This window comes from Mobula birostris, chromosome 7, assembly GCF_030028105.1.
Source record: "Mobula birostris isolate sMobBir1 chromosome 7, sMobBir1.hap1, whole genome shotgun sequence".
In the NCBI taxonomy this organism is placed as follows: Eukaryota; Metazoa; Chordata; class Chondrichthyes; order Myliobatiformes; family Myliobatidae; genus Mobula; species Mobula birostris.
Genome location: NC_092376.1, coordinates 138,238,423 through 138,265,691, shown reverse-complemented (window position 1 = coordinate 138,265,691; position 27,269 = coordinate 138,238,423). Strand labels below are relative to the sequence as shown.

At 44.0% G+C, this 27,269-nt stretch overlaps 1 protein-coding gene across 1 annotated transcript in view; it reads left to right on the top strand.

The window, feature by feature from the left end:
* Positions 1-313: 313 nt before the first annotated feature.
* The window catches only part of dnajc18 (DnaJ (Hsp40) homolog, subfamily C, member 18), a 47,709-nt gene continuing 20,753 nt past the window's right edge, over positions 314-27,269 (top strand). The window contains exons 1-3 of the mRNA XM_072263797.1: positions 314-550; positions 13,014-13,191; positions 14,204-14,349. Coding sequence (XP_072119898.1) covers positions 400-550; positions 13,014-13,191; positions 14,204-14,349 — 475 coding nt within the window. The 5' untranslated portion in view covers positions 314-399. The remainder of the gene's footprint in view (positions 551-13,013; positions 13,192-14,203; positions 14,350-27,269) is intronic.

Genomic DNA, 27,269 nt, shown 5'->3' with positions numbered 1-27,269 from the left:
ATTCCTGTTGTTTACTACCGTCAGAGAGTCCAGTTCCACCCCCATAACATCACTGGCCTTACGAATGAGTTTGTCGATTTTGCTGGTGTCTGCTACTCTCAGCCTGCTGCCTAAATAAATAAATCTTTGATTCCCCCGGTCACTGAAATCTAAGCAAACTTTCTGCTCTCCACGTAGCTCCTTGCATCTCTGTCCAAGCTCCTGCCCCTACCTTGGTCTCTGCCACATTCATTCAGATGGAAGCGCCCCCGACCGAGTGCCCCCAACAATGATGGCGGTGGGCGACGGTGCGCATGCGCTCAGTCGTCCGGCGAAATCCCACACCTGTCATCTGCCCAGGCCGCCGGTTTCTTTCCGGGTCGGATTGCAGTCACTCATGGAGAGAGAAGGGGGCTGCAAATGGAAAGAAGCTGGGCGATGAAGAAAAGGAAGGAGGAAGCGGAGCGTTGTATCGAGGCGGCACACAAGTGTTTGAAGTCCGGCGACACCGAGAAGGCTCTGCAGTTCTTGTACTGGGCGCAGCAGAGATACCCGACTCAGCGAACTAAAGGTAACAGGATCGTTGGCAGCGCCAGTGTGGCGGGGGATGGAGCACCGATCCCTGGGGGTGGTGAAGGTAGGGAACCCGAGGACGGGCTCAGTACAAGCCCTACGTGGCACATTCATTCAAGATAAAGGGAAGGCAAATGACAGTCTTGTTAACGCTCAAATACAAACAGAACACGTTTAATTTGGTACGTGGGTCAGCCTCCTGGAGGGACAGGGCGAACGTTTGAAGTTTGACTCCTTTAGTGATAGGTTTCTTACTTGGTGCATCCTTCAGTGTTCGGAGCCACCTTGTATGTTAAATGAATAAGAGGTAAATGAATGACAGCAGGGAATCCCCTGTGAGTGCGACGGGTTGGGAGAGGATACCAGGAAGGTGTAAAAGAACTGGTCACATTTTTTTTCTGAAGTCACCCACGGTGATCAATCATTCTCCTACGCAGAACTTTATAGCAACGTGAAAACTCAGTGCTGGAAGTTTTCAGCAGAGCAGACTATTCTGCAAAAACAAAAAACAAGAAAACTCTTCAAATTGAAGAAAATTTCCAGCAGTCGAATGTCATCACATGAAATGATTTGATTTTGTGAAGTGTCAAGGCAGCCTTGTGTAAAAAAAAACAGCTATAAACTGGGCTTTGGAATTGTAACTATTGTCCTTACTCACCACCCTCCGTGTGGGGAAAAATGCCACTAGGGTCCCTTTTAAATCTTTCTCACACTCAAACTGTGCTCCACTACCCTGTTACTGTCCACGTTATCTGTGCCTTTCATAATTTTAAGCATTTCTATAAGGCCACTTCTCATTCTCTTATGTTCCAAGGAATAAGGTACTGGCCTGGCCAACCTCTCCTCATAACTCAGGCTCTCTGGTCCTTGTAACATCATCAGATCTATTCTCCACTCTTTCCTATTCAACCACAGTTTCTATAACAGGTTGATTAAAACTGCACCACGTAAGGACTCACCAATGACATATGTGACTGCAACATAAAGTGCCAATACTCAGTGCCCTGATTTATGACTGCCAGTATGTTAAATGCCTTTTTCACCACCCTGTCTACATGTAATGCTGCTTTCAATCAACTATGCACTGTGCTTCTAAGTCCTTTTGCTCCATTACATTCCCTACCATTCATAGTGTGTCTGGTTTAAATTTCCAAAATATATCACCTCACACTAATCTGTATTGAAATTCATTTGCCACTCCTCAGTCCACTTCCCTAACCGATCGAGATCCCCCTGTAATCTATGATAAACTTCTTCACTATCAACAACACCTCTTAATTTCATGTAATGCACAAATTGCTGATCAAGCCTTGTGCATTCACATCCAAATCATTTATACAACTAGTGAATCAGGGCCCCAGTACTGACCCCTGCACCCCACAGCTCATCACTGGCCTTCATTCCTAGAAACAACCTTCAGCCACCACAAGACAATTTTGAATCCACCGAACTCGACTCCTCATCTTTTTTTCCCCAGTCTTGCTGAAGGGTCTAGCCCGAAACGTCAACTGTACACTTTTCCATAGATGCTGCCTATCCTTTTCTCCAGCATTTTGTGTGCGTGTCTTCCAAAACATTTCCACTTGTTTCCCTTATCTTTTGAACAAACATGATTTTCTCTTCAGTAAACACTGAAATATTCATTGAAAAAATCCCATCCATTTTCTGCGGCTCAAGAAATTACAGGGTGCTAATCTCTCAGGTGACCTACTCTCTCCTTTTTACTCTTAATATAGTTGTCCCGAAAATATTGGTCACTTGTTTTCTATGTCATAATCTGGCTTGATTAAAATTTACTTAATTACATTTGGTACATTTTGCTGCATTCAGCAAAATGCATATTGATGCATTGTGAGCAAAGAAAACAAATTGGAATTGCTTTGTTATTATCACATGTACCAAGACACAGTGAAAAGCTTGTCTTGCACACCATTCATTGAGATAGAATGAGGTAAAACAATAACATATTGCCGAATAAAGTGTAATGGTTACAGGGAAAGTGCAGTGTAGGTAAACAGTAAGATACAAGATAATGAGATTGTGACATCATGTGTTAATGTTATACTAGGGAACCATTCAGTAGTTTCAACAATGGGGTAGAAGCTGTACTTGAGGCTGGTGGTACATGCTTTCAGGGGTTTGTATTTTCTCTCTGTTCGAAGGGAGAAGAGAGAATGTCCAGGCCAGGGTGGGTGGTGTCTTTGATTATGACGGCTGCTTACAGAGGCAATGAGAAGTATAGACAGAGTCCATGGAGGGGAGCCTGGTTTCTATTAGGTGCTGAACCGTGTTCACAGCTCTATACAGTTTCGTGTTGAAACCTGCAGAGCAGTTGCCATACTAAGCTGTTAAGCATCCAGATAGGATGCTGTCTATAGTGCATGATAAAAGTTGTTACGGGTTGGCGGGGACATGCCAAATCACATTAGGAAAAGGGGAAGCACAATGAGACCTAGGTGTTCTTGTTCATCAGTCACTGAAAGCAAGCATGCAGGTACAGCAGGCAGTGAAGAAAGCTGATGGCATGCTGGCCTTCATAACAAGGGGAATTGAATATAAGAGCAAAGAGGTCCTTCTGCAGCTGTACAGGGCCCTGGTGAGAACACACCTGGAGTACTGTGTGCAGTTTTGGTCTCCAAATTTGAGGAAGGACATTCTTGCTATTGAGGGAGTGCAGCGTAGGTTCACAAGGTTAATTCCCGGGATGGTGGGACTGTCATATGTTGAAAGATTAGAGCGACTGGGCTTGTATACTGTGCAATTTAGAAGGCTGAGAGGGGATCTTATTGAAACATATAAGATTATTAAGGGATTGGACACGCTGGAGGCAGGAAGCATGTTCCCGCTGATGGGTGAGTCCAGAACCAGAGGCCACAGTTTAAGAATAAGGGGTAGGCCATTTAGAAAGGAGTTGAGGATACACTTTTTCACCCAGAGAGTGGTGGATATATGGAATGCTCTGCCCCAGAAGGCTGTGGAGGCCAAGTCCTCTGGATGCTTTCAAGAAAGAGATGGATAGAGCTCTTAAAGATAGCGGAATCAAAGGTTATGGGGATAAAGCAGGAACTGGATACTGATACTGGATGATCAGCCATGATCACAGTGAATGGTGGTGCTGGCTTGAAGGGCCGAATGGCCCACTCCTGCACCTATTGTCTATTGTCTATAGAAGCATTGGTGAGCTTTCTTAGCCCTGGCATCTAATGGATGGACCAGGACAATCTTGGTGATGTTCACACCTGGGAACTTGAACCTCTCAATCTCAGCACCATTGTTATAGACAGGAGCATATGCATCACCCCCCTTCCTGAGGTCAATGACCAGCTCTTTTGTTTTGCTGACATTGAGGGAAAGGTTTTTATTGTGACACTATGTTGCTAAGCTCTCTGTCGCCTTCCTGTACTCCGACTCATCCCTATTTGAGATACGGCTCACTACAGTGGTATAATTTGCAAACTTGGAATTAGAGCAAAATCTGGCCAAGCAGTTGTGTGTACAGGGAATGGGGTAGGGGACTAAGGATGTAGTCATGGAGCACCATTGTTTAGAATAGTCATGTTGGAGGTGTTACTGTTTATCCTTGCTGGTTGTAGTTTGTTGATCAGGATGTTAAAAATCCAGATGCAAAGGGAGATGTAGACTTCCCGGTTCTGGAGTTTGGTGCAGAGCTGTCAATAAACAACAGTCCAAAGTAGGTTTCTTTATTGTCATGGTGAGTGTAGGGCCAGGGAGATGGTGTTTTACCATAGATGTGGAAGATCAGAGTTAATGTGCACCATGACCAACTCCTTAAAGCATTTCAGGTTGTGAGATGATAGTGGTCTTCTTCAAGCAGGTGATAACCTCAGAAGGCAGCTGTGAAAGGTTAAAAATGTCTGTAACTACCCCAGCCAGCTGATCTGCACAGGATGTAAGGACGTGGCCAGGGACACAGTCTGAGCCAAATGCTTTCTGCTTGTTCACCCTCTGCAAGACCGATCTCATGTCCACGATGGTGACTGTGAGTTCAGATTCGCCGGAGGATATTGGGATGGGCGGTGACGGTTATTTATTTAGAGATACGCTACAGTAACAGGCTCTGCTGGTTCAACAAGTTGTGCTGCCAACTTACACCCATGTGACTAATTAATCGACCAAACCCATACATTTTTGCTAAGTGGGAGGAAGCTGGAGCACCCAGAGGAAACCCACAGGGTCAAGGGCAGAATGTACAAGCTCCCTACGGGCTGTGGTGAAATTGAACCTGGGTCATTGGCACTATAATGCCATTATGCTAACCCCTACACTACCACACTGCCCCAGCAGTACCAATATACCAACTGACAAACTAATCCCTTTCTGTTGTTGGTGATGCTGTCCAACTTTATTTTGTACCCCATTATAGCATGTAAGCCCAGCAACTAGTGACATCTGGTCAGGGACTTGCTTTTGGACTGGTACTGACTTTTAGAACCTCTGATAAATTTATAGAAGTCACTTCTTGATTTCTTGTAAAGATCAGGGTCACCTAACTTCAAGATTCAAGTATATTCGTTATCAAAAAATGTATACAACCTTGAGATTTGTTTGCTCACAGGTATCCACAAAGCTCAGTGGGGTACCGCAAGGCTCAGTGCTGGGACCCCAGTTGTTTACAATATATATTAATGACTTGGATGAGGGAATTAAATGCAGCATCTCCAAGTTTGCGGATGACACGAAGCTGGGTGGCAGTGTTAGCTGTGAGGAGGATGCTAAGAGGATGCAGGGTGACTTGGATAGGTTAGGTGAGTGGGCAAATTCATGGCAGATGATATTTAATGTGGATAAATGTGATGTTATCCACTTTGGTGGCAAAAACAGGAAAACAGATTATTATCTGCATGGTGGCTGCTGAGGAAAAGGGGAGGTGCAACGAGACCTGGATGTCATTATACACCAGTCATTGAAAGTGGGCATGCAGGTACAGCAGGCGGTGAAAAAGGCGAATGGTATGCTGGCATTTATAGCAAGAGGATTCGAGTACAGGAGCAGGGAGGTACTACTGCAGTTGTACAAGGCCTTGGTGAGACCACACCTGGAGTATTGTGTGCAGTTTTGGTCCCCTAATCTGAGGAAAGACATCCTTGCCATAGAGGGAGTACAAAGAAGGTTGACCAGATTGATTCCTGGGATGGCAGAGCTTTCATATGATGAAAGGCTGGATGAACTGGGCTTATACTCGTTGGAATTTAGAAGATTGAGGGGGGATCTGATTGAAACGTATAAAATCCTAAAGGGATTGGACAGGCTAGATGCAGGAAGATTGTTCCCGATGTTGGGGAAGTCCAGAACGAGGGGTCACAGTTTGAGGATAGAGGGGAAGCCTTTTAGGACCGAGATTAGGAAAAACTTCTTCACACAGAGAGTGGTGAATCTGTGGAATTCTCTGCCACAGGAAACAGTTGAGACCAATTCTTTGGCTATATTTAAAAGGGAGTTAGATATGGCCCTTGTGGCTAAAGGGATCAGGGGGTATGGAGGGAAGGCTGGTACAGGGTTCTGAGTTGGATGATCAGCCATGATTTTACTGAATGGCGGTGCAGGCTGGAAAGGCCGAATGGCCTACTCCTGCACCTATTTTCTATGTTTCTATGTTTCTAAGAAACCCAAAAAGAACCCAATTGAAGAAAAGTAAATTAAAATTTAAAAAAACTGACACTTGATACATAAGAGAAAAAAACCCCAAATCATGCCACATCATGCAAACAATTGAAGCGAATAACTACATTCTGAACCAAAAGGAAAAGGATCTTGGTGATTGCAGTGATGACTTGCAGCAGACTGAAAAGCTTGAGCATGTAGATATTAAGAAAGGGGATGTGCTGGAGCCTTTGGAAAGCATCAAGTTGGATAAGTTGCCGGGACTGGATGAGATGTACCCCAGGCTACTGTGGCAGGCGAGGGAGGAGATTGCTGAGCCTCTGGCGATGATCCTTGCATCATCAATGGGGATAAGAAAGGTTCCAGAGGATTGGAGGGTTGCAGATGTTGTTCCCTTATTCAAGAAAGGGAGTAAGGGAGTAGAGATAGCCCAGGAAATTATAGATCAGTGAGTCTTACTTCAGTGGTTGGTAAGTTGATGGAGAAGATCCTGAGAGGCAGGATTTATGAACATTTGGAGAGGTATAATATGATCAGGAGTAGTCAGCATGGCTTTGTCAACAGCAGGTCATGCTTTACGAGCCTGTTTGAATTGTTTGAGGCCCTGACTAAACACATCGATGAAGGAAGAGCAGTAGATGTAGTGTATATGGATTTCAGCAAGGGATTTGATAAGGTACCGCATGCTAAGCTTATTGAGAAAGTAAGGAGGCACGGGATCCAAGGGGACATTGCTTTGTGGATCCAGAACTAGCTTGCCCACAGAAGGCGAAGAGTGGTTGTAGACGGGTCATATTCTGCATGGAGGTCGGTGACCAATGGCGCGCGTCAGGAATCTGTTCTGCAACCTTTACTCTTTGTGATTTTTATAAATGACCTGGATGAGGAAGTGGAGGGATGGGCTTGTAAGTTTTCTGATGACACAAAGGTTGGGGGTGTTGTGGATAGTGTGGAGGGCTGTCGGAGGTTACAGCGGGACATTGGAAGGATGCAAAACTGGGCTGAGGAGTGGCAGATGGAGTTCAACCCAGATAAGTGTGAAGTGGTTCATCTTGGTAGCTGAAATATGATGGCAGAATATAGTACAAACACGTTTGTATTAATGGTAAGATTCTTGGCAGTGTGGAGGATCAGAGGGATCTTGGGGTCCGAGTCCATAGGACCCTCAAAGCAGCTGCGCAGTTTGACTCTGTGGTTAAGGAGGCATACGGTGTATTCGCCTTCAATCGTGGAATTGAATTTAGGAGCCGAGAGGTAATGTTACAGTGAAATAGGACCCTGGTCAGACTCCACTTGGAGTACTGTGCTGTGGAAACCATAGAAAGGGTACAGAGGAGATTTACAAAGATGTTGTCTGGATTGGGGAGCATGCCTTATGAAGACAGGTTGAGTGAACTCGACCTTTTCTCCTTGGAGTGACGGAGGATGAGAGGTGACCTGATAGAGGTGTATAAGATGATGAGAGGCATTGATCGTGTGGATAGTCAGAGGCTTTTTGCCAGGGCTGAAATGGCTGCCACAAGAGGGCACAGGTTTAAGGTACTTGGGAGTAGGTACAGAGGAGATGTCAGGGGTACGTTTTTTACACAAAGAGTGGTGAATACATGGAATGGGCTGCCGGCAACGGTGGTGGAGGCGGATACGATTGGGTCTTTTAAAAGACTTCTGGATAGGTACATGGAGCTTAGAAAAATAGGGGGCTATGGGTAACCCTAGTAATTTCTAAGGTAGAAACATAGAACATAGGTGCAGGAGTAGGCCATTTGGCCCTTCGAGCCTGTACCGCCATTCAGTATGATCATGGCTGATTGTCCAACTCAGAACCCTGTATCTGCCTTCTCACCATACCCCCTGATCCCTTTAGCCACAAGGGCCATATCTAACTCCCTCTTAAATATAGCCAATGGACTGGCCTCAACTGTTTCCTGTGGCGGAGAATTCCACAGATTCACCAGTCTCTGTGTGAAGAAGTTTTTCTTCATCTCGGTCCTAAAAAGCTTCCCCTTTATCCTCAAACTGTGACCCCTCATTCTGGACTTGCCCGACATCGGGAACAATCTTCCTACATCTAGCCTGTCCAATCCCTTTAGAATTTTATATGTTTCAATAAGATCTCCCCTCAATCTTCTAAATTCCAGAGGGTATAAGCCTAGTCGATCCAGTCTTTCATTATATGAAAGTCCTGCCATCCCAGGAATCAATCTGGTGAACCTTCTATGGCAAGAATGTCTTTCCTCAGATTAGGGGACAATACTCCAGGTATGGTCTCACCAAGGCCTTGCACAACTTCAGTAGCACCTCCCTGCTCCTGTACTCGAATCCTCTCGCTATGAATGCCAGCATAGCATTCGCTTTTTCACCGCCTGCTGTACCTGCATGCCCACTTTCAATGACTGGTGTACAATGACACCCAGGTCTCGTTGCACCTCCCCTTTTCCTCAGCGGCCACCATTCAGATAATAATCTGTTTTCCTGTTCTTGCCACCAAAGTGGATAACCTCACATTTATCCACATTAAATTGCATCTGCCATGAATTTGCCCACTCACCTAACCTATCCAAGTCACCCTGCATCCTCTTAGCATCCTCCTCACAGCTAACACTGCCGCCCAGCTTCGTGTCGTCCGCAAACTTGGAGATGCTGCATTTAATTCCCTCGCCTAAGTCATTTCTATATATTGTAAGCAACTGGGGTCCCAGCACTGAGCCTTTCAGTACCCCACTAGTCACTGCCTGCCATTCTGAAAAGGCCCCGTTTATTCCCACTCTTTGCTTCCTGTCTGCCAGCCAATTCTCTATCCACATCAATACCATACCCCCAATACCGTGTGCTTTAAGTTTGCACACTAATCTCCTGTGTGGGACCTTGTCAAAAGGCTTTTGAAAATCCAAATATACCACATCCACTGGTTCTCCCCTATCCACTCTACTAGTTACATCCTCAAAAAATTCTATGAGGTTCGTCAGACATGATTTTCCTTTCACAAATCCATGTTGACTTTGTCCGATGATTTCACCGCTTTCCAAATGTGCTGTTATCACGTCTTTGATAACTGATTCTAGCATTTTCTCCACCACCGACATCAGGCTTATGGGTCTATAATTCCCCGGTTTCTCTCTCCCTCCTTTTTTAAAAAGCGGGGTTACATTAGCCACCCTCCAATCCGCAAGAACTAATCCAGAATCTAAAGAGTTTTGAAAAATTATCACTAATGCATCCACTATTTCTTGGGCTGCTTCCTTAAGCACTCTGGGATGCAGACTATCTGGCCCTGGGGATTTATCTGCCTTTAATCCCTTCAATTTACCTAACACCACTTCCCTACTAACTTGTATTTCCCTCTGTTCCTCCATCTCACTAGACCCTCGGTCCCCTACTATTTCCGGAAGATTATTTATGTCCTCCTTAGTGAAGACAGAACCAAAGTAGTTATTCAATTGGTCTGCCATGTCCTTGTTCCCCATGATCAATTCACCTGTTTCTGTCTGTAAGGGACCTACGTTTGTCTTAACCCATCTTTTTCTTTTCACATATCTATAAAAGCTTTTACTGTCGGTTTTTATGTTCCCTGCCAGCTTTCTCTCACAATCTTTTTTCCCTTTCCTAATTAAGCCCTTTGTCCTCCTCTGCTGGACTCTGAGTTTCTCCCAGTCCCCAGGTGTGCCACTTTTTCTGGCTAATTTGTATGTTTCTTCTTTGGAATTGATACTATCCCTAATTTCCCTTGTCAGCCACGGGTGCACTACCTTCCCTGATTTATTCTTTTGCCAAACTGGGATGAACAATTGTTGTAGTTCATCCAGGCGATCTTTAAATGCTTGCCGCTGCATATCCACCTTCAAGTATCATTTGCCAGTCTATCTTAGCTAATTCACGTCTCATACCTTCAAAGTTGCCCTTCTTTAAGTTCAGAACCTTTGCTGCTGAATTAGCTATATCACTCTCCACCTTAATGAAGAATTCCACCATATTATGGTCACTGTTACCCAAGGGACCTCGCATGACAAGATGGCTAACTAACCCTTCCTCATTGCTCAATACCCAGTCTAGAATGGCCTGCTCTCTAGTTGGTTCCTCAACATATTGGTTCAGAAAACTATCCCGCATACATTCCAAGAAATCCTCTTCCTCAGCACCCTTACCAATTTCGTTCACCCAATCTATATGTAGATTGAAGTCACCCATTATAACTGCTGTTCTTTTATTGCATGTATTTCTAATTTCCTGTTTAATGCCATCCCCAACCTCACTACTATTGTTAGGTGGCCTGTACACAACTCCCACTAGCGTTTTCTGCCCCTTAGTGTTATGCAGCTCTACTCATATCGATTCCACATCCTCCCGGCTAATGTCCTTCCTTTCTATTGCGTCAATCTCCTCTCTAACCAGCAATGCCACCACACCTCCTTTTCTTTCATGTTTATCCCTCCTGAATATTGAATATCCCTGAATGTTGAGCTCCCATCCTTGGTCACCCTGGAGCCATGTCTCTGTGATCCCAACTATATCATATTCATTAATAACTATCTGCACATTCAATTCATCCACCTTGTTACAAATGCTCCTTGCATTGACACACAAAGTCTTCAGGCGCGCTTTTACAACTCTCTTAGCCCTTATACAATTATGTTGAAAAGTGGCCCTTTTTGATTTTTGCCCTGGATTTGCCGGCCTGCCACTTTACTTTTCACCTTACTACTTTTTGCTTCTACCCTCATTTTACACCCCTCTGTCTCTCTGCACTGGTTCCCATCCCCCTGCCACATTAGTTTAAATCCTCCTGAACAACAGTAGCAAACGCTCCCCCTCGGACATTGGTTCCAGTCCAGCCCAGGTGCGGACCGTCCTGTTTGTCACGGTTCCACCTCCTCCAGAACTGGTTCCAATGCCCCAGAAATTTGAATCCCTCCCCCTTGCACCATTTTTTAAGCCACGTATTCATCTGAAATATCCTCCTATTTCTACTCTGACTAGCACGTGGCACTGGTAGTAATCCAGAGATTATTACCATTGTAGTCCTACTGTTTAGTTCATCTAACTCCTTAAATTCACCTTGTCAGGCCTCATCCCGTTTTTTTTTAACCTATATCGTTGGTACCTATGTGCACAACGACCACTGACTGTTCACCCTCCCACTCCAGAATGTCCTGCAGCCGCTCAGAGACATCCTTGACCCTTGCACCAGGGAGGCAACATACCCTCCTGGAGTCTCGTTTGCGGTCGCAGAAACACCTATCTATTCCCCTTACAATCGAATCCCCTATACTACAGCTCTCCCACTCCTTTTCCTTCCCTCCTGTGCCGCAGAGCCATCCACGGTGCCATGAGCTCAGCTGCTGCTGCCTTCCCCTGATGAGACATCTCCCCCAACAGTATCCAAAACAGTATATCTGTTTAGGAGGGAGATGACCCCAGGGGACTCCTGCACTACCTGCCTACTGCTATGCTGTTTAGTCACCACCCATTCCCTTTCGGCACAACTTTGTGGGTCGAAGGGCCTGTATTGTGCTGTAGGTTTTCTGTGTTCTAAAACTGAGTCCTCAGATTTGAACCCTGGAGTAGGTCCAAAGTATTGGTTATCAGTTCATCATATTAGTGGGCACAGAGCACAGCAGCCAAGGCAGTCTTCTTCATCTCAGCGCCATGGAGAGAGGAGTGACCATCGTGGAGAATGAGCAAGATCGGCTCTCACCTCGGATCTTTTCAGTCTATCTGGGCCGGCATTTAAATTGACCAAACAATGGAACAGTGAAAGACTCCAGTGCCTTTGAGTGAGATGTGAACATTGCAGAGAGTGAGGGAAATCAGCTCTCGCCTCCAATCTGGGCCTTTTGAATGCCAGACTTTAGTAGCGAATAGATCTCCCAGCTTATCCATGGTTTCCAGTTTGGGAACAGCTGGATTATTCTTTTTGGTATGCAGTCTTGCAGATAAAGTCTGTGAGGGTGGTGACATACTCATCAGCTGCATCATTGAGTTTACCAACTCAAAGCAGCTGTGTAGAAGCTCAGCTATTTTCTCAGACTGGCAATGTATGACTTTTCATACTGGATCCTCACATTTCAGCTTTCATTCGTTTTTATGGGGCATAGGAGCACAGCCTGGCAGTCTGATCTACTAAAGTGTAGAAAGGGGTGTGGCTTGGTAGCCATCTTTAGTTATATAGCAACACACATCAAAGTTGCTGGTGAACGCAGCAGGCCAGGCAGCATCTCGCTAGAGACTGGGGTCTTGGCCTGAAACATCGACTGTACCTCTTCCTAGAGGTGCTGCCTGGCCTGCCGCGTTCACCAGCAACTTTGATGTGTGTTGCTTGAATTTTCAGCATCTGCAGAATTCCTGTTGTTTTAGTTATATAGCAATGTTATTCACAGGATTTAAGTATTATGCTCATTTGGCAAGGCAATTTTAAGAAAAATCTCATTTCCTCACATTTGCTTAACTTTGGATTGTGGTATAACACTTTATGGCCAGATAGGAGGTTCTGAGAAAGGCATGTTTCCATGCTGTCTGTTTCCAGGTCCATGATTATAAATTAGGAAGAAATATTACACTGGATGAGCAAATTCCATGGTCTTGGGTCTTAGCAGTAAATGGTAACATAGAACTGAGATTTATTCACTAACGTTTTTGAAGTGCAGTCATTTCTGACCAAATATTTTAATATTTTGTATTATTACAAAGTTTTTGTTAAAATCAGTGAAAATTTAATGAGCATTAGGGAAAAATGTGCTCAAGTTAACCAATATTAATCTAAATGCTCTGATTGTTTTCTTGCTTTTGTTATATGAGTAAATGCTATTTAAGTTTATTTCTCATGTTTCTGTTTTGGATTTTAGCACTAATTAATTCAATAATTAGGAATCAATGTACTGCTGGTTGGACAAGTGCCAAGGATGCTGATGATTCTATTACTAAGTCCAGCAAATTAAAAAACTGTGTAAATGGAAATGCTCCCGATGATATTAGTGATGCTGCGAAGAGTTACACGCAAGAGCAGCTTGAAGGAGTACAGAGGTGAGAATATCCTAGCAGTACTGTCAAAGCACAAAGTATGGCTGTGCAATTTTAATTTAGTACTGGGAAAATTAACAAAATAGTGTGAGTATTGGCAAGCTGCTAGGCAAAAGCTTATGTATATTTTTGCTTAATTTTAAGTGAAAAGATTTCAATTGAAAATGTGCAAAAATGATGCTTTTTCTTTTAAAAATTGTTTAACTGAATTGCTTTTGAGAAAAAGTATCCTGATGAGTTCACAGTGTCTGTAAAGTCAGAAAAAATCTTTGTGGCTAGGATCTTACGTGATTATATCAATATTTGCTTGGGATTGCTAGACTTGTTTCATTCTGTGATCAGGAAAAGGTAATATTTCATGGTTGTGTATTCCAAATTGTGTTGGACGTGCCAGTAACTACTTTCAGAGAAGGGTAACAAGCATGCTTGACCCTACTACTGTCTTGAGTGCTCCAGTTCATGTGTGCTAGTGTGAAAGATGCAGCCTGGCAATTGGGGGGTGGCGAGGGGCGGGGGGAGAAGAAAAAAAGACAAAATTAGTTTCTTGGCAGATTAGTTGAGAATGCAAATACATTTCGTTTGTAGTGCCGAGATGAGGGAAAACAAATGATAATACATACTCTCACATAAAGGTTCAAGATAAACCGATCTGCGAAATTCTTTTGACACGCGTGTATCTTCCTAGTAAATGTAGATAAAACTTATTTGCCACAGAAGAATCTCCGACTGTCATATTTGTAAGAAATAATAAACTGAATGCTGATTCATCTTTTAAGTCAATCATGCAAGTTGAGTAACTTGATTTGCCTTTGGTGAGCTGCTATAACTGAAATGCTTCATTTTGATCCTGGTCCTTGATATGGCTGTGGATCTTGAAGCTAGGCAAACACCAAGTATTTGCGATTTAACTTGGTATTACTTGTAGTTCTGACCTTCTCTTTTACGCCAAAACCCTAAATGGAACTTCCAGATCACAGATTATCAGTTTGTGAATTTTAACATCAATGTTTTGCAGGATAAAACGATGTAAGAATTACTATGAAATTTTGGGAGTTGATAAAAATGCTGATGATGAAGATTTGAAGAAATCCTATAGGAAACTGGCATTGAAATTCCACCCAGATAAAAACTGTGCCCCTGGAGCGACAGATGCATTTAAAGGTAGAAAGATTGTCTAATTTTATGTCAAAATAGCATTTTATTGATAAATGAGACCTCTAAAATAATATAGGATATTCATTACATAAACGGCCAAAACTTAATAGAAGTTTTAAAATTTTAATTAAAACCATTAGCAATTTATGAAACTTAATGGTTGTTTTACTATTGGTTTAGTTATTGGGTCTTTTTCCTGAAACAGTCATTTATTTTTAGTAAACTCCTTGAACTGGTACCCTGTATCTAGCTGCCTAATTAGAGCACACTTGGTCCTCCAGTTTAGATACTCACTGGTAGCCCTGCACCAAACCAGGCATCTACTAGGAACTGCTCAGTGTCATACTGGGAACCAGGTATAAACCCTGTATGTTTTGCTGGCCCTCCTGCAACATATGAGTCACCCACAGTTTTGTGCGATGAGGTTACCTGTGAGGGCTGGTGTTAGATATCTGGGACAAGTGGTGTGATAACTTGGTGCCTAGATGTAAGCATTGCTGGGGACCAGCACCATCTACTCTGTGTTGACATTCTGCTGAGATCCTATGATTTCCGCCATCACCACCTGCTGGATGAAATGAAAGCCACTGGATCAATTGTTCTTTCCAAGCTGGGAGATTGGTATTTCACCATGGTAACGGGCTAAAAGATCAGTGATCATCGTAGAGTTTGCTGCCAGTCCTTAGCAACGACTGGCTAGTCAGGGTTCAGCCCTGGCCTTAAATATCAGTGTTGAGCAGTTATACTCTTACCCAAGTCTACCCAACACAGTCATCACGAGCAGCATCTCCATTCTGAGCTGTAAGGTGATTTATTGTTGGATTTATACTGGGTTCCTGGTACAGAAACCCTATCAATAATGCCTCTCTATATATTTCAAAATTCAAAGTGCATATATGTCACTATATCCAACCTTGAGATTCATTTTCTTGTGGGCATACTCAATAAATCCAGACACCATAATAGAATCAATGAAAGATTACACTGAAAAGGGCGGATGGCCAGTGTGCAAAAGGCAACAAACTCCAAGCACAAAAGAAAAAAAAATAAGTAAATAAGCAATAAATGTTCAGAACATGAGATGAAGAGTCCTTGAAAGTGAGTCCATAGGTTGTGGGAGCAGTTCAGTGATGGGGCAAGTGAAGTTATGAAGTTATCCCCTCTGGTTTAAGAGCAGATGGTTGAGAGTGTAGTACTTAATACAGTACTGAGCCTTCTAGGCCAAGAGTTGGACGTGAAGTTCAACTCTTAGCCTTCATGTGTTGCTTAGCTACGAGGCCCAGTGGAACTGTTTCTACTGATGAGAAGGGGCAAAGGCGGACCACTGGCACCTCAAAGCCAGGTGGGGTCAGTCAGCCTTGGACGGCAGCCTGCCTAGGAGAAGGGAAGCTCTGATTTTAAACCTCCACTGCCTTGCGGCCATAGCCACTCATGAGAAAGGTTTCGGGAATAAACCCCGAGGAAGGGATCTGGAGCTGGGGTCCCTAGGCAGTTTTATGTCGTTTACAACTTCACTCTTGCAACCTCTGCTTCGACACTGGTGCCAAGCTATATCGGTGCTTGCCCTTCTCTTGGGCTACGTCAGTGACATGGAGAGGGGGCTCCTGCTGCTTGGGCAACAGCCGGTTCTTCAAATCTTCCCGCCCAGGCTTGCGCCCTGGAGAGGACACTCCAGCATTGCTACTCAGCGTTGACACGACATGGGAAGCAGCAGTTACCAGTGATGAACCACTGCACTCGACTGGCGTAGAGTGAGGCACCAGGGGCTGCTTCTAACAGTGGGAGAGATCCTAGGACTTCAGTAGGCAGCTACTACCTGCCTCAAGCTGGGTAGTCCCCAGTCAAAGAGATGCTGCCTCACTACAGTCTACTTGCTCCACTGGGTGTGTGGGGCTCAGGGAACCCCCGACAGGTGGACCGATAACCTTACATCTGGCAAAAAAACGAAATGCCAAAAGTATCCAGCCCTCAAGATGGGTACTTGGAATTTACAGACCATGACAACAGGCCTTACAGAAGACCTGCAAGGTACGAGCAACGCTTGCAAGACCGCAGTCATCAACAGCGACCTGAGCAAATGGACATCGTCGCCCTTCAAGAAACAAGGCTCTCTTCCTCGGGAAGCCTTCGAGCAGAAGTGTTCTCCTCAGTCTGGCATGGAATGCCACCAGAGGAGCCGAGGAAGTGTGGGGTTGGCTTCGCCATAAGAAACAGCCTAGTTGGCGCCATCATACCACCAACTGAAGGAACTGAAAGGCTGCTCAGGATTCAGTTTCAAACGTCTGTGGGTCTGGATAGCATTATCAGTGCGTACGTGCCTACATTAACCTATACCCAAGAATTTAAGGATAAGTTCTATGATGAACTCAGCGCTGCCATCAAAGAAATCCCTTCTCAAGAGCCCCTATTCATTCTTGGCGACTTTAACACAAGAGTTGGCGGCGACCGCCACAGCTGGCCCTCCTGTTTGGGACAGTTCTGAACTGGAAAGATGAATGAAAATGGCCAGCGCCTCCTTGAACTCTGCTGCCAACATGATCTCTGCATCACTAACACCTTCTTCAACACCAAGCCTCAGCACAAAGTGTCACGGAGACATCCGAGGTCCAAACATTGGCACCAACTTGATCTCATCCTTTCAAGACACAGTAGTCGTCAGACTGTCAAGGTGATGTGCAGTTATTAGAGTGTAGAGATTTTGACACTGACCACTCCCTTGTGTGCAGCAAGGTAAAACTTTAGCCCGGAAGACTTCATCATTCCAGAAGGGAGGGGAGGTGATGCATTGACACCTTCAATACTTGTGACCCTGTGAAGATAGCCGAGTCTGTGCAAGCCCTGGAGGAAACTCTGCTTGGCTCTCCCAACACCGATGTCAGCAAGAGATGGGAAAGCCTGCAGGACACCATCTACAATACTGCGATATCCACCTTCGGAAAAAAGACAGTCTGCTGACTGGTTTGAGGCCCACTCTGAAGTGTTGTTGCCTTTGATTGAGGAGAAGAGAAAAGCACTGGCAGCGTACAAGTCCTCTCCTAGCGAGAATAATCTGCAAGTGCTCTGGTCTACCCGGAACAAAGTTCAACAGGTTGCCAGGTGGTGTGCTAATGACTACTGGCTCCAGCTCTGCTCCAAGATCCAGGAGGCTGCTGACACTGGTAACATCAGAGGAATGTATGACAGAATGAAGCAAGCCATTGGTCCATTACAGAGCAAGACTGTTTCACTAAAGTCATCAACGGGAGAGGTCAGAGCAAAACAGATGGAATGCTGGGAAGAACATCACTCAGAGCTGTATGCCGGAGAGATTGCTGTTACGGAAAAAGCTCTGAACACTATTGAACCGCTGCCCACCATGATCGAACTTGATGTAGACCCCACACCAGAGGAACTCAGCAAGGCACTGGAAGCACTTTCTTCTGGGAAAGCACCAGGAAAAGATGGCATCCGTCTGAGGTTCTCAAATGTGCCAAGGGCACCCTCTTCCCAGAGCTGCACCAAATCATCTGCCAGTGTAGGAGAGAAGGCAGCATACCCCAAGACATGAGGGATGCAAACATCGTTACTCTCTACAAGAACAAGGGTGACAGGAGCAACTGGAACAACTGTTGTAGCATCTCTCTTCTCAGTGTTGTCGGGAAGCTTTTTGCTCGAGTCGCCCTGAAGAGGTTCCAGCTGCTTACAGGAAGGGTCTGTCCAAGTCTCAGTGTGGATTCAAATCTGAGCGGTTCACCATCGACATGATCCTCTCTCTTAGACAACTGCAGAAAAAGTGCAGAGAACAGCAGAAACCACTCTGCATCGCCTTCATTGATCTTACTAAGGCATTTGACCTCTTTGAGATCCTTGCCATGATTGGCTGCTCCCCAACCCTACTCAGTATCATCAGGTAATTTCATGACAACATGAAGGGGACCATCGTGTTTGATGGCTCCACATCAGAGTCCTTTAACATCCTCAGCGGGATAAAACGGTGTGTCCTTGCTCCGACGCTGTTCGGCATCTTTGCAGTCCTGCTCAAGTCCGCCTTTGGGGAGGCCACTGAGGCCACTTATCTCCATTCAAAATCAGACGGAAACCTCTTCAGTCTGTCCAGACTTAGAGCGAGGTCCAACGTGCAGATAAGGCTCCTCAGAGACTTCCTGTTTGCCGATGTCGCAACTCACTCACAGCAGGAGCTACAAGATCTCGTGACCCGCTTTGCGGAATCCTACAGAGAGTTCGGCTGACTCTTAGCCTGAAGAAGGTGCAGGTGAGGGGACAAGACATTGGTGATAAGCCATCCATTAACATTGTTGACTATGAGCTGGAAGTCATCCACAAATTCATACACCTGGGCTCCATGATCTTGGATAACCAGTCACTTGAAAGCGAGATCAACAAGCACACCGGAAAAGCAGCCACAACCTTCTCAAAGTTGACTAAGAGAGTCTGGGCCAACAACAGAATCTCCATGAACACCAAAGTCCAGGTGTACACAGCCTGTGTGCTGAGCACTTTGCTCTGCGCCAGCAAAACTTCAACCCTGCGAACAAAACGAGCAGTGGCTCAATGTTTTGTATATGCGCTGTCTCAGACACATACTTGGTATCAACTGGGAAGACAAGGTTACCAACAACACAGTGCTTGAGAGAGTAGCCACCATGTTCACCTTCTTCAAACAGAGGCGTATGCGCTGACTAGGAAATGTCATGCGCATGGCAGATGGGCGCATACTGAAGCACCTTCTCTTTGGGGAGCTGGAGACTGGAAAGTGGCCAACAGGAAGACCCCAGTTGCACTACAAGGACACCTGCAAGTGCGACCTCAAGGCCCTTGGTATTAGCACCAACGCGTGACAGTCACTCGCCTCAGACAGCTGTGCCTGGAAGCAGGAGGTGAAAAATGGTCTCTTGATGCAGCAAGCAGAGGAAAAGTGAGCCTGCCGAAAGCTCCGTGTCCAAGCTGCGCAAGACGTCAGCTGCCTCAGTGTTCTGCTGTACACAGTGTGGCAAAGACTGTCACTCCCGCATTGGACTCCACAGTCACAGCAGGCGCTGCTTAACCCAGTCCACCAGAGGCGCAAACCCATGATCTCCTGGGATCTACGGCTACCTTTTCTTGAGCCTTCTAGCACTGATTACTGATAGTGCTCAGCTTCAGATTTCTTTTATAGAACCATGGATGATTGCTGCTTGCTTTATTCATTTGAAGGAAAAATTCATTTGTAAAGCAAATCTACTTAGATTCTTAGAATCATATAGCACAGAAAGTACCTGTCCAAATGCCACTTAAACATGTAATTGTGTCTCTTGGCAGCTCATTCCAGATATTAACTATGTTCCGTGTGGGAACACATAATCCTTAACCCTCATTTAACACTTAACCCTCGAATGTCTTTCAAAGTTTCTCCTGACTCTCCTTAAACCTGTGCTCTCTAGTTCTAGATCCCCCCCCCAAAAAATGATTCTTGCTTTCTAACCTTTCAATAATTTGTCATAATTTTATAAGCCTCTACAAGTCACTATTTAGCCTTCAACACTTTAGTGACGATTGAGTAAACCCAGTCTGTCCAACTTGCTCTGATGACTACAGACCTCCAAGCATTGTGCTGATAATAGTTGATGGTCCTCACCAGGCCTTGAAAGATAAACGTATCAATACTTCATTCTTACATACTCACAGCATTGGCAAGCTCTTTGGCCTTTTAAGCAGTTATCTATGCAGCTTATCCTTTCCACTGCAGTCTGGTTAAGACTGATTTTAATGTGACATTATACATTGGGTACTCAGCTTCCCTTGTATTTTATATTCAGCAAAGCCTTAAAGCCTTTACTCAGATTTGTTTCGTGGCCTCTCTTGTCTTTTCAATAGCACACACTCGTACTTTATCTTGTACACTAAATTTATGAAGATAAATTGTCAGTGAGTGCTAGCTAAAGCAAATGCATCCCTGTTAATAATCTGCTACTTGGCTTGCAGTAAGACCACACACAGAATGCTGGAGGAACTCAGCAAGTCGGGCAGCATCTATGAACGTAAATAAACAGTCAATGGAGCTGAATAAACAGTCAACATTTTGGGCAGAGACCCTTCAGGACTTGAAAGGAAGAAAGCAGAAGCCAGAATAAAAAGATGGGGGGAGGGGAAGGAATATAAACTCCAGCCTGACATGGGCATGAATTTCTCCAACTCTCGGTGTATTTTCTTCCCCCACCCTCCCCCTCCTCTTCTTTTACATTCTCCATTTTGGTTGCCCCGTACTCGTCCTCTTCTCGCCTGCCCATCATCTCCCTCTGGTTCACTCCTCCTTTCTTCCATGTTCACTGTCCTCTTATTAGATTTTTTTTAGTGCTTTACCTCTTCCACCCCTACGCTCCCGGCATCTTCATTCCCTCCCTCCTCCACCTGTATATCTTCCCTCTCACCTACCACTTGCCACCTTGTACTTCCTCTCCCCAACCAATGTTCCCTCTCAGGTGTGCGTGAGCGCGTGCTCACATCTTTTGCTACTAGTGCACAAAGGAATTTAAACTGCGCACAAAAGATCGTCACCCTCTACCTGGTTGTCATGTTAGTATGTTTCATGATTGTACACAATCATGTTTCCTTTTCTGGTTTCTAATGTGGACAGTGTTGTCAGCATGGTGTTGGCGATGATCTGCTTGCAGTTTTTATATTATTTATACTGTTTTTAATTTAATTTAATGTGCACATGTCATTGCCGTCACTGAGCAAAAAATTGCACAGTAGAAGATTTTTGCGCACACTGGTCATGACAAATTGGAGGGGATGTTGCCCCTGATCTTTTTATTCTGGCTTTTGCCCCGTTCCTTTTCAGTCCTGATGAAGCGTCTTAGCCGAAACTTCGACTGTTTATTCATGTTCATAGATGCTGCCTGACTTGCTGAGTTTCTCCAGCATTTTGTATGTGTTGCTCATTATTTCCAGCATCTGCAAAATTTCCTGTGTTTGAGGTTAAGACCTTTTGTTTTGAAAGTTAGTGAGATCAGTGCTATCTTGCCAGGATCATAACAGCATCTATCCCAGCCAAAGTTTCTCTTTTTTTTTAATATAATTTTTATTGAGTTTTCAAAAAGAATATATGAAAAGATAAAATCTACCCTCCCCCCTCCCCTTAATCCCCCCATATATAGAAAAAACAAAATACCCCCCCCCCCACTAATGTTGTGAATGAAAAGATACAGAACACTACCCCCCTCCATTTTACGGGTCGTGGCTAAAGCCACGCTTGCACACATGATTAGCGTAGCAATTGGTCAGTGCTTCTTCCAGCTCCCCCGCAACAAAAAAAAATTATATATATAGACAAAATTAATGTTATTATTCCCAACTAATATTCCTCCAATTTTAACCTTTCTTACCCCCCTCGTATAATTAATAATATATTTATACATTCATCCACCTTCAAAAATCCAACAAGTCCATTCTTTGACCCAATCTTCATCTTCAATCTATCTTGCTCCCCTGGATTTGTTCTTGTATCTGGTGAATATTCAGAGAATCTCGCACAAACTGCTCCGCTTCCCGGTAGTCATCAAAAAATCTTTTTTCTCCACCAGGCAAAAAAAATCTTCAAGGTTGCAGGATAACGCAATATAAATTGATAACCGTGATCCCATAGGGTTTTTTTCCACTGGATTAAATTTCTTCCTTCTCTTCAAAAGTTCATAACTTATATCAGGGTAGAAAAAAACTTTGTTCCCTTGAATCATCAATGGCCCTTTTCTATCCTTGGCAGCTTGAGCAGCTGCCTGTAGAATCCTTTCCTTGTCTTGAAATCTTAAGAATTTTATTAAAATCGATCGTGGATATTGGTCATCTTTTGGTTTTGGTCTTAGAGCTCTATGTGCCCGCTCAATTTCAATTGGTCGAACCTCCTCTTCCATTTGCAAAACTTCCGGGATCCATCTTTGAAAAAATTCTATTGGTTTTTCTCCCTCCATATCTTCTTTAAGACCAACAATTTTAATATTATTACGTCTACTGAAATTTTCCAACATGTCCACTTTCTCCAAGAGTCGATTTCTTTCCGAGTTCCAGACAAGCAGATCATTTTCTGTTTTTTCCACTCTATCATTCATATGCCCCATTGCTCTTTCCATCTTCTGAAGCTTCTTATCCATTTTGTCCTGTCTTTCCATAGCTTTATTATAGCACATCTTCATATCTCTAAGCTCTTCTCTTACTTTTCTTAGTTCAGCCAGTAATTGCAATATAGCCTCTCTTATGTTTCCATCATCTCCTTTACTTCCAATCGCTTCCAATTCTTCCTACTCTTCTTCATCTGTGTTCTCTGCGGAATCCAATTCTGACTCTGAGTCCTTTTCAAGGCAGTGGCTGTCGGTTCTTGTAGTTTGAGTTGTGTCGATTTGCCCATGCGCATTTCCGGCATCTTCGGAGAAACCGCTACCACCGCCATTGCTCCCTGTTCTACCAAAGGAGATCCAACCTGAGTCCGAGGCTCCATCGTTGCAGTAGGCCCTTTTTTCTTCCCATCTCGCGGCTGCTTCGCAACAGCAGACTTCTTTTGTTGCAGTTTAGGAGGCATATCGTAAAGTAGTCTTGCAAAGTTTATAAATAGTTTTTGGAAAGTATTTATTAACTTTGTTTTGTTTAAATGGTACTTTGCTGATTTTTTACGGGAGAGCTGGATTTACACGTCTCAATCCCACGTCATCACGTGACGCCCCCCCCAAAGTTTCTCTTTGAAACAATACACAAAAGCACCACTCCATCTTTTTCTACTCATCTTACATTTTCTTTTATCTTTTACTACAGATTGATCACAACTGTTGAACCACACGGGGAGAAACATAGTTCCTGGGGATTTTTGTTTTTTCCCATGTTGCAATGCAAGTGTATAAAAACTTTTGGATCTTATAAGTGCACATATTTGAGGTGACCTCTGCAAAGTAACCAGGGATCTTTCTTGCCCTTTTATTGAAGATTTACTTTTTGATGTACTTCATGTTCAAGTTGATGCCTTGAACATAATACCAGCAAGAGAAAACCTGCTGGAAATCTGAGCAACACACACAAAATGGTGGAGGATCTCAGCAGGCCAGGCAGCATCTATGGAAACAAGTACAGTTGACATTTCAGGCTGAAACCCTTCAGCAGACTGGAGAAAAAAAGCTGAGGAGTAGATTTCAAAGGTGGGGGAGGGGGGAGAGAGAGAAACACCAGGTGACAGGTGAAACCTGGAGGGGGAGGGATGAAGTAAAGAGCAGGGAAGTTGATTGGTGAAAGAGACAGAAAGAAAGAAGAAAAAGGGAGGAGAAGCACCAGAGAGGTGATGGTTAAACAAGGAAATGGTGAAGGGCGGGTGGGGGGGCATGCGGGGTGAGGGGCATTACCAGAAGTTTGAGAAATTGATATTCATGTTGTCAGGTTGGAGGCTACTCAAATGGAATATAAGGTGTTGCTTCTTCATTCTTAGTGTGGCTGTATCATGACAGCAGAGGAGGCCGTGGATGGACATATTGGAATGGAAAATGGAATTAAAATGGGTGGCCACTGGGAGATCCTGCTTGTTCTGGCAGATGTAGTATAGCAGTCTCCCAGTCTACATTGGGTCTCACTGATATACAGGAAGCCACACCGGGAGCACCAAGTGCAGTAAATGACCCCAACAGTCTCACAGGTGAAATGTTGCCTCACCTGGAAGAACTGTTTGCCCTGGATGGTAATGAGGGAGGAGGTGCAAGGGCAGGTGTAGCACTTGTTCTGCTTGCAAGGATAAGTGCCAGAAGGGAGATGATGTGCTTGGTGGTGGGATCCCATTGGAGGTGGTGGAAGTTTCAGAGAATTATGTGCTGGATGTGGAGGCTGGTGGGGTGGTAGGTGAGGGCAAGAGGAATCCTATCCCTGGTAGGGCGGCGGGGAAGATGGGGTAGGGGCAGACGTGCGTGAAATGGAAGAGGTGCGGCTGAGGGCAATGTTGATGGTGGAGGGAGGGAAGCCTCTTTGAAAAGGAAGACATCTCCTTCATTCTAGAATGAAAAGCTTCATCCTGAGGGAAGTTGCAGCAGAGACGGAGGAATTGAGAGAAGAGAGTGGCGTTTTTACAAGTAGCAGGGTGGGAAAGGTACAATCCAGGAAGCTGTGAGAACCTGTCGATTTGTGACAGACATCAGTGGATAAGCCATCTCCAGAGATAGGTAGTGAGATCAAGAAAGGAAAGGGAGGTGTCAGAAATGGACCAAGTGAATTTGAGGGCGGGGTGGAAGCTGGAGGCAAAGTGGATGAAGCCGGTGAGTACAACATGGGTAAAGGAAGCAGCACTAATGCAGTCATCAATGTAGCGTAGGAGAAGTGCAGGACGGTCACCAGTATAGGCTTGGAACATAGACTGTTCCACATTGCCGACAAACAGGCGGGCATAGTTGGGACCCATGTGAGTGCCCGTAACTACCCCTTTTGTTTGAACAGATGGGAAGAACCAACGGAGAAATTTTTGAGAGTGAGGACCAAGTTCTGCTAGGCGGAGAAGAGAGTGGTGGAGGGGAACTGGTTAGTTCTGGTGTCCAGAAAAAAACGGAGAGCTTTGAGGCCTTCCTGGTGGGGGACAGAAGTGTACAGGGAACTGTACATACATAGTACAAATAAGATGATAGGTGCCAGGGAACTTGAAATCCTTGAAAAGAGTAAGAGTGTGTGAGGTGTCACGGATGTTGGTAGGAAGGGACTGAACTGGGGGGATAAAACAGAGTCAAGGTATGCCGACATGAGTTTAGTGAGGAACAAGTTGAAACAATGGGTCTACTTGGACAAGCGGGTTTGTGTATCTTGGGTAGGAAGTGCGGGGAAATATCTTGTATTCCATCTGCGTAGCCTCCAACCTGATGGCATGAACATCGATTTCTCCATACTTTTTTCCATGGAGGCTGCCTGGCCTGCTGAGTTCCTCCAGCATTTTGTGTGTGTTCCTTGAACATAAAAGTTCAGTTTGAACACTATAACACTAACATCTTAGACTGATTTAAATCTATTAAGAACTACGAAACCAGATGCATTCCTTTTGATGGAGCCGCACTGTTAGGCAGAAAAATTAAAGAGAAGTAGCAATAAACAAAGGCAGCCAAGCACAGGACAACTGTGGTAACCTGTTGTTGTTCAGAAATCCCACTGGTTTGGCGTCTGGCTAACTGGGAGCTGATGCCGACACTCCTCTTAGTGCTCTGGCTCCAGGGTCCCCCGTGCTCATCTCAACTTTCTCGGTTCACCTGGAAATTTATGATACCATTTACCATTCTTTTAAACTTACCTGATTCACTTGAAAATTTATTATGAAGCATAACATCAAATTAAAGGTGTGTTGGAGCATTAATTTTGAATAACATCCTGTAGTCTGAAAAGCCTGCCAGTTTAGTTACCCTAAAATCCCCATTATATTGCATTAACAATTTTGCAATTCTGCTGCAATGGATTATAATTTAAGATTTGTCTGATTTCTGAACTCTTGAAGTGTAAGATCAAGGGGACTTGAATCATTGCCCACTTAATATTGAAAATGAAAGGCTGACCATTATAAAATGTTCTCAGGAAATTGAGGACTCTTAAGATTCTGTCTGTTCAGTTTCAGTAGATTTTAATTATTTTTAGATGAACAGAGCTTAAGTAGATATGCATAATATTGCAAGTCTTATATCCAACAGATGTTTATATTCTTTTGAATAAATAGTTTTGAACACATTACTTTGGTACTATTTTTCTTTGACCAAGTATCCAACACACTCTTGTATGTGAATAAAGCTTTGCCCAGTGACCCAAGAAACAAATTTCTCTGCCTCAAGAATATATAGGTTCAACCTTTCTAAATATTGCCAAATCGATGACTGGGTTAAGATAATTTTGACTGCATCTTTTTCATTCTGAAGTTTATTTCACCTCTTGACAATTTCTAGACCTGTGAACGTATTAACTGTTTAAATAAAACTTTGCGGAAATAAAATTTCCTTTGACTAGGCAGGAAGTATAATCCTGATCACATACATTTTCATTTCCACTGAGTATATTTTTGACTATCTTGTTCCCTTCAATCATTTGAAAATTGGATGATGGTGGTGAACAGCAAGAGAAGGGTTTTCTCTTTATTTATTCTATATTAATACTCCACACTGGCAACATTTCTCTGAAGTTGACTGGAAGGGTGCACTTTTTAATTTCAAGCCTGATTTAGTCAGCAGGCTTGGTGTGTGAGCATTTATCTAATAGCCATCATAAAATGATCAAGGTCAATGTTGTGTTTGAAAGAAGGAAACGTGAAGCTGCTATTAATGTGCCAAGTATATGAACATCGATAAATTCCATAATTAGGAGAAATTGCATGTTCGGGAGCAATGGGTAGTCAGAGACCAGAAAAAGAATGAAAAAGAATCATACCTGGTGAATTTGGTTGAAGTTTTTGAAGAAGCGACTGAAGCAGTGCATGGGAATAAATTTGTTGAAATCTTGAAGCTTTTGCTAAAGTTCTTCTGAATTGAAGGCAAGTTGATAAACTGATAAAGATACTAGGTGACTGGCAGGAGTCAGAGTGTGAATAATAGGCAATTACTCCAGTTGTGACAAATGGTCCATAAAAGTTGTGGGACCTCAACTATTTACTAGTCACATTTACAACTCCTCCCTTGGAGGGTCAGACACCCTGAGCCAGTAGGCTGGTCCTGGACTTATTTCCTGGCATAATTTACATACTATTTAACTATTTATGGTTTTATTACTATTTATTATTTATGGTGGCAACTGTAACGAAAACCAATTTCCCCCGGGATCAGTAAAGTATGACTATGACTATAAATGATGGAATTGAAAGTCATGCATGTTTGTTTGCTGATGATACAAAGGTCTCATAAATAGGGTAGGTGAAACCATACAGCAGGAAATGGGCAAAATTGTGGTTAAATAAATTTCACTGTCAACAA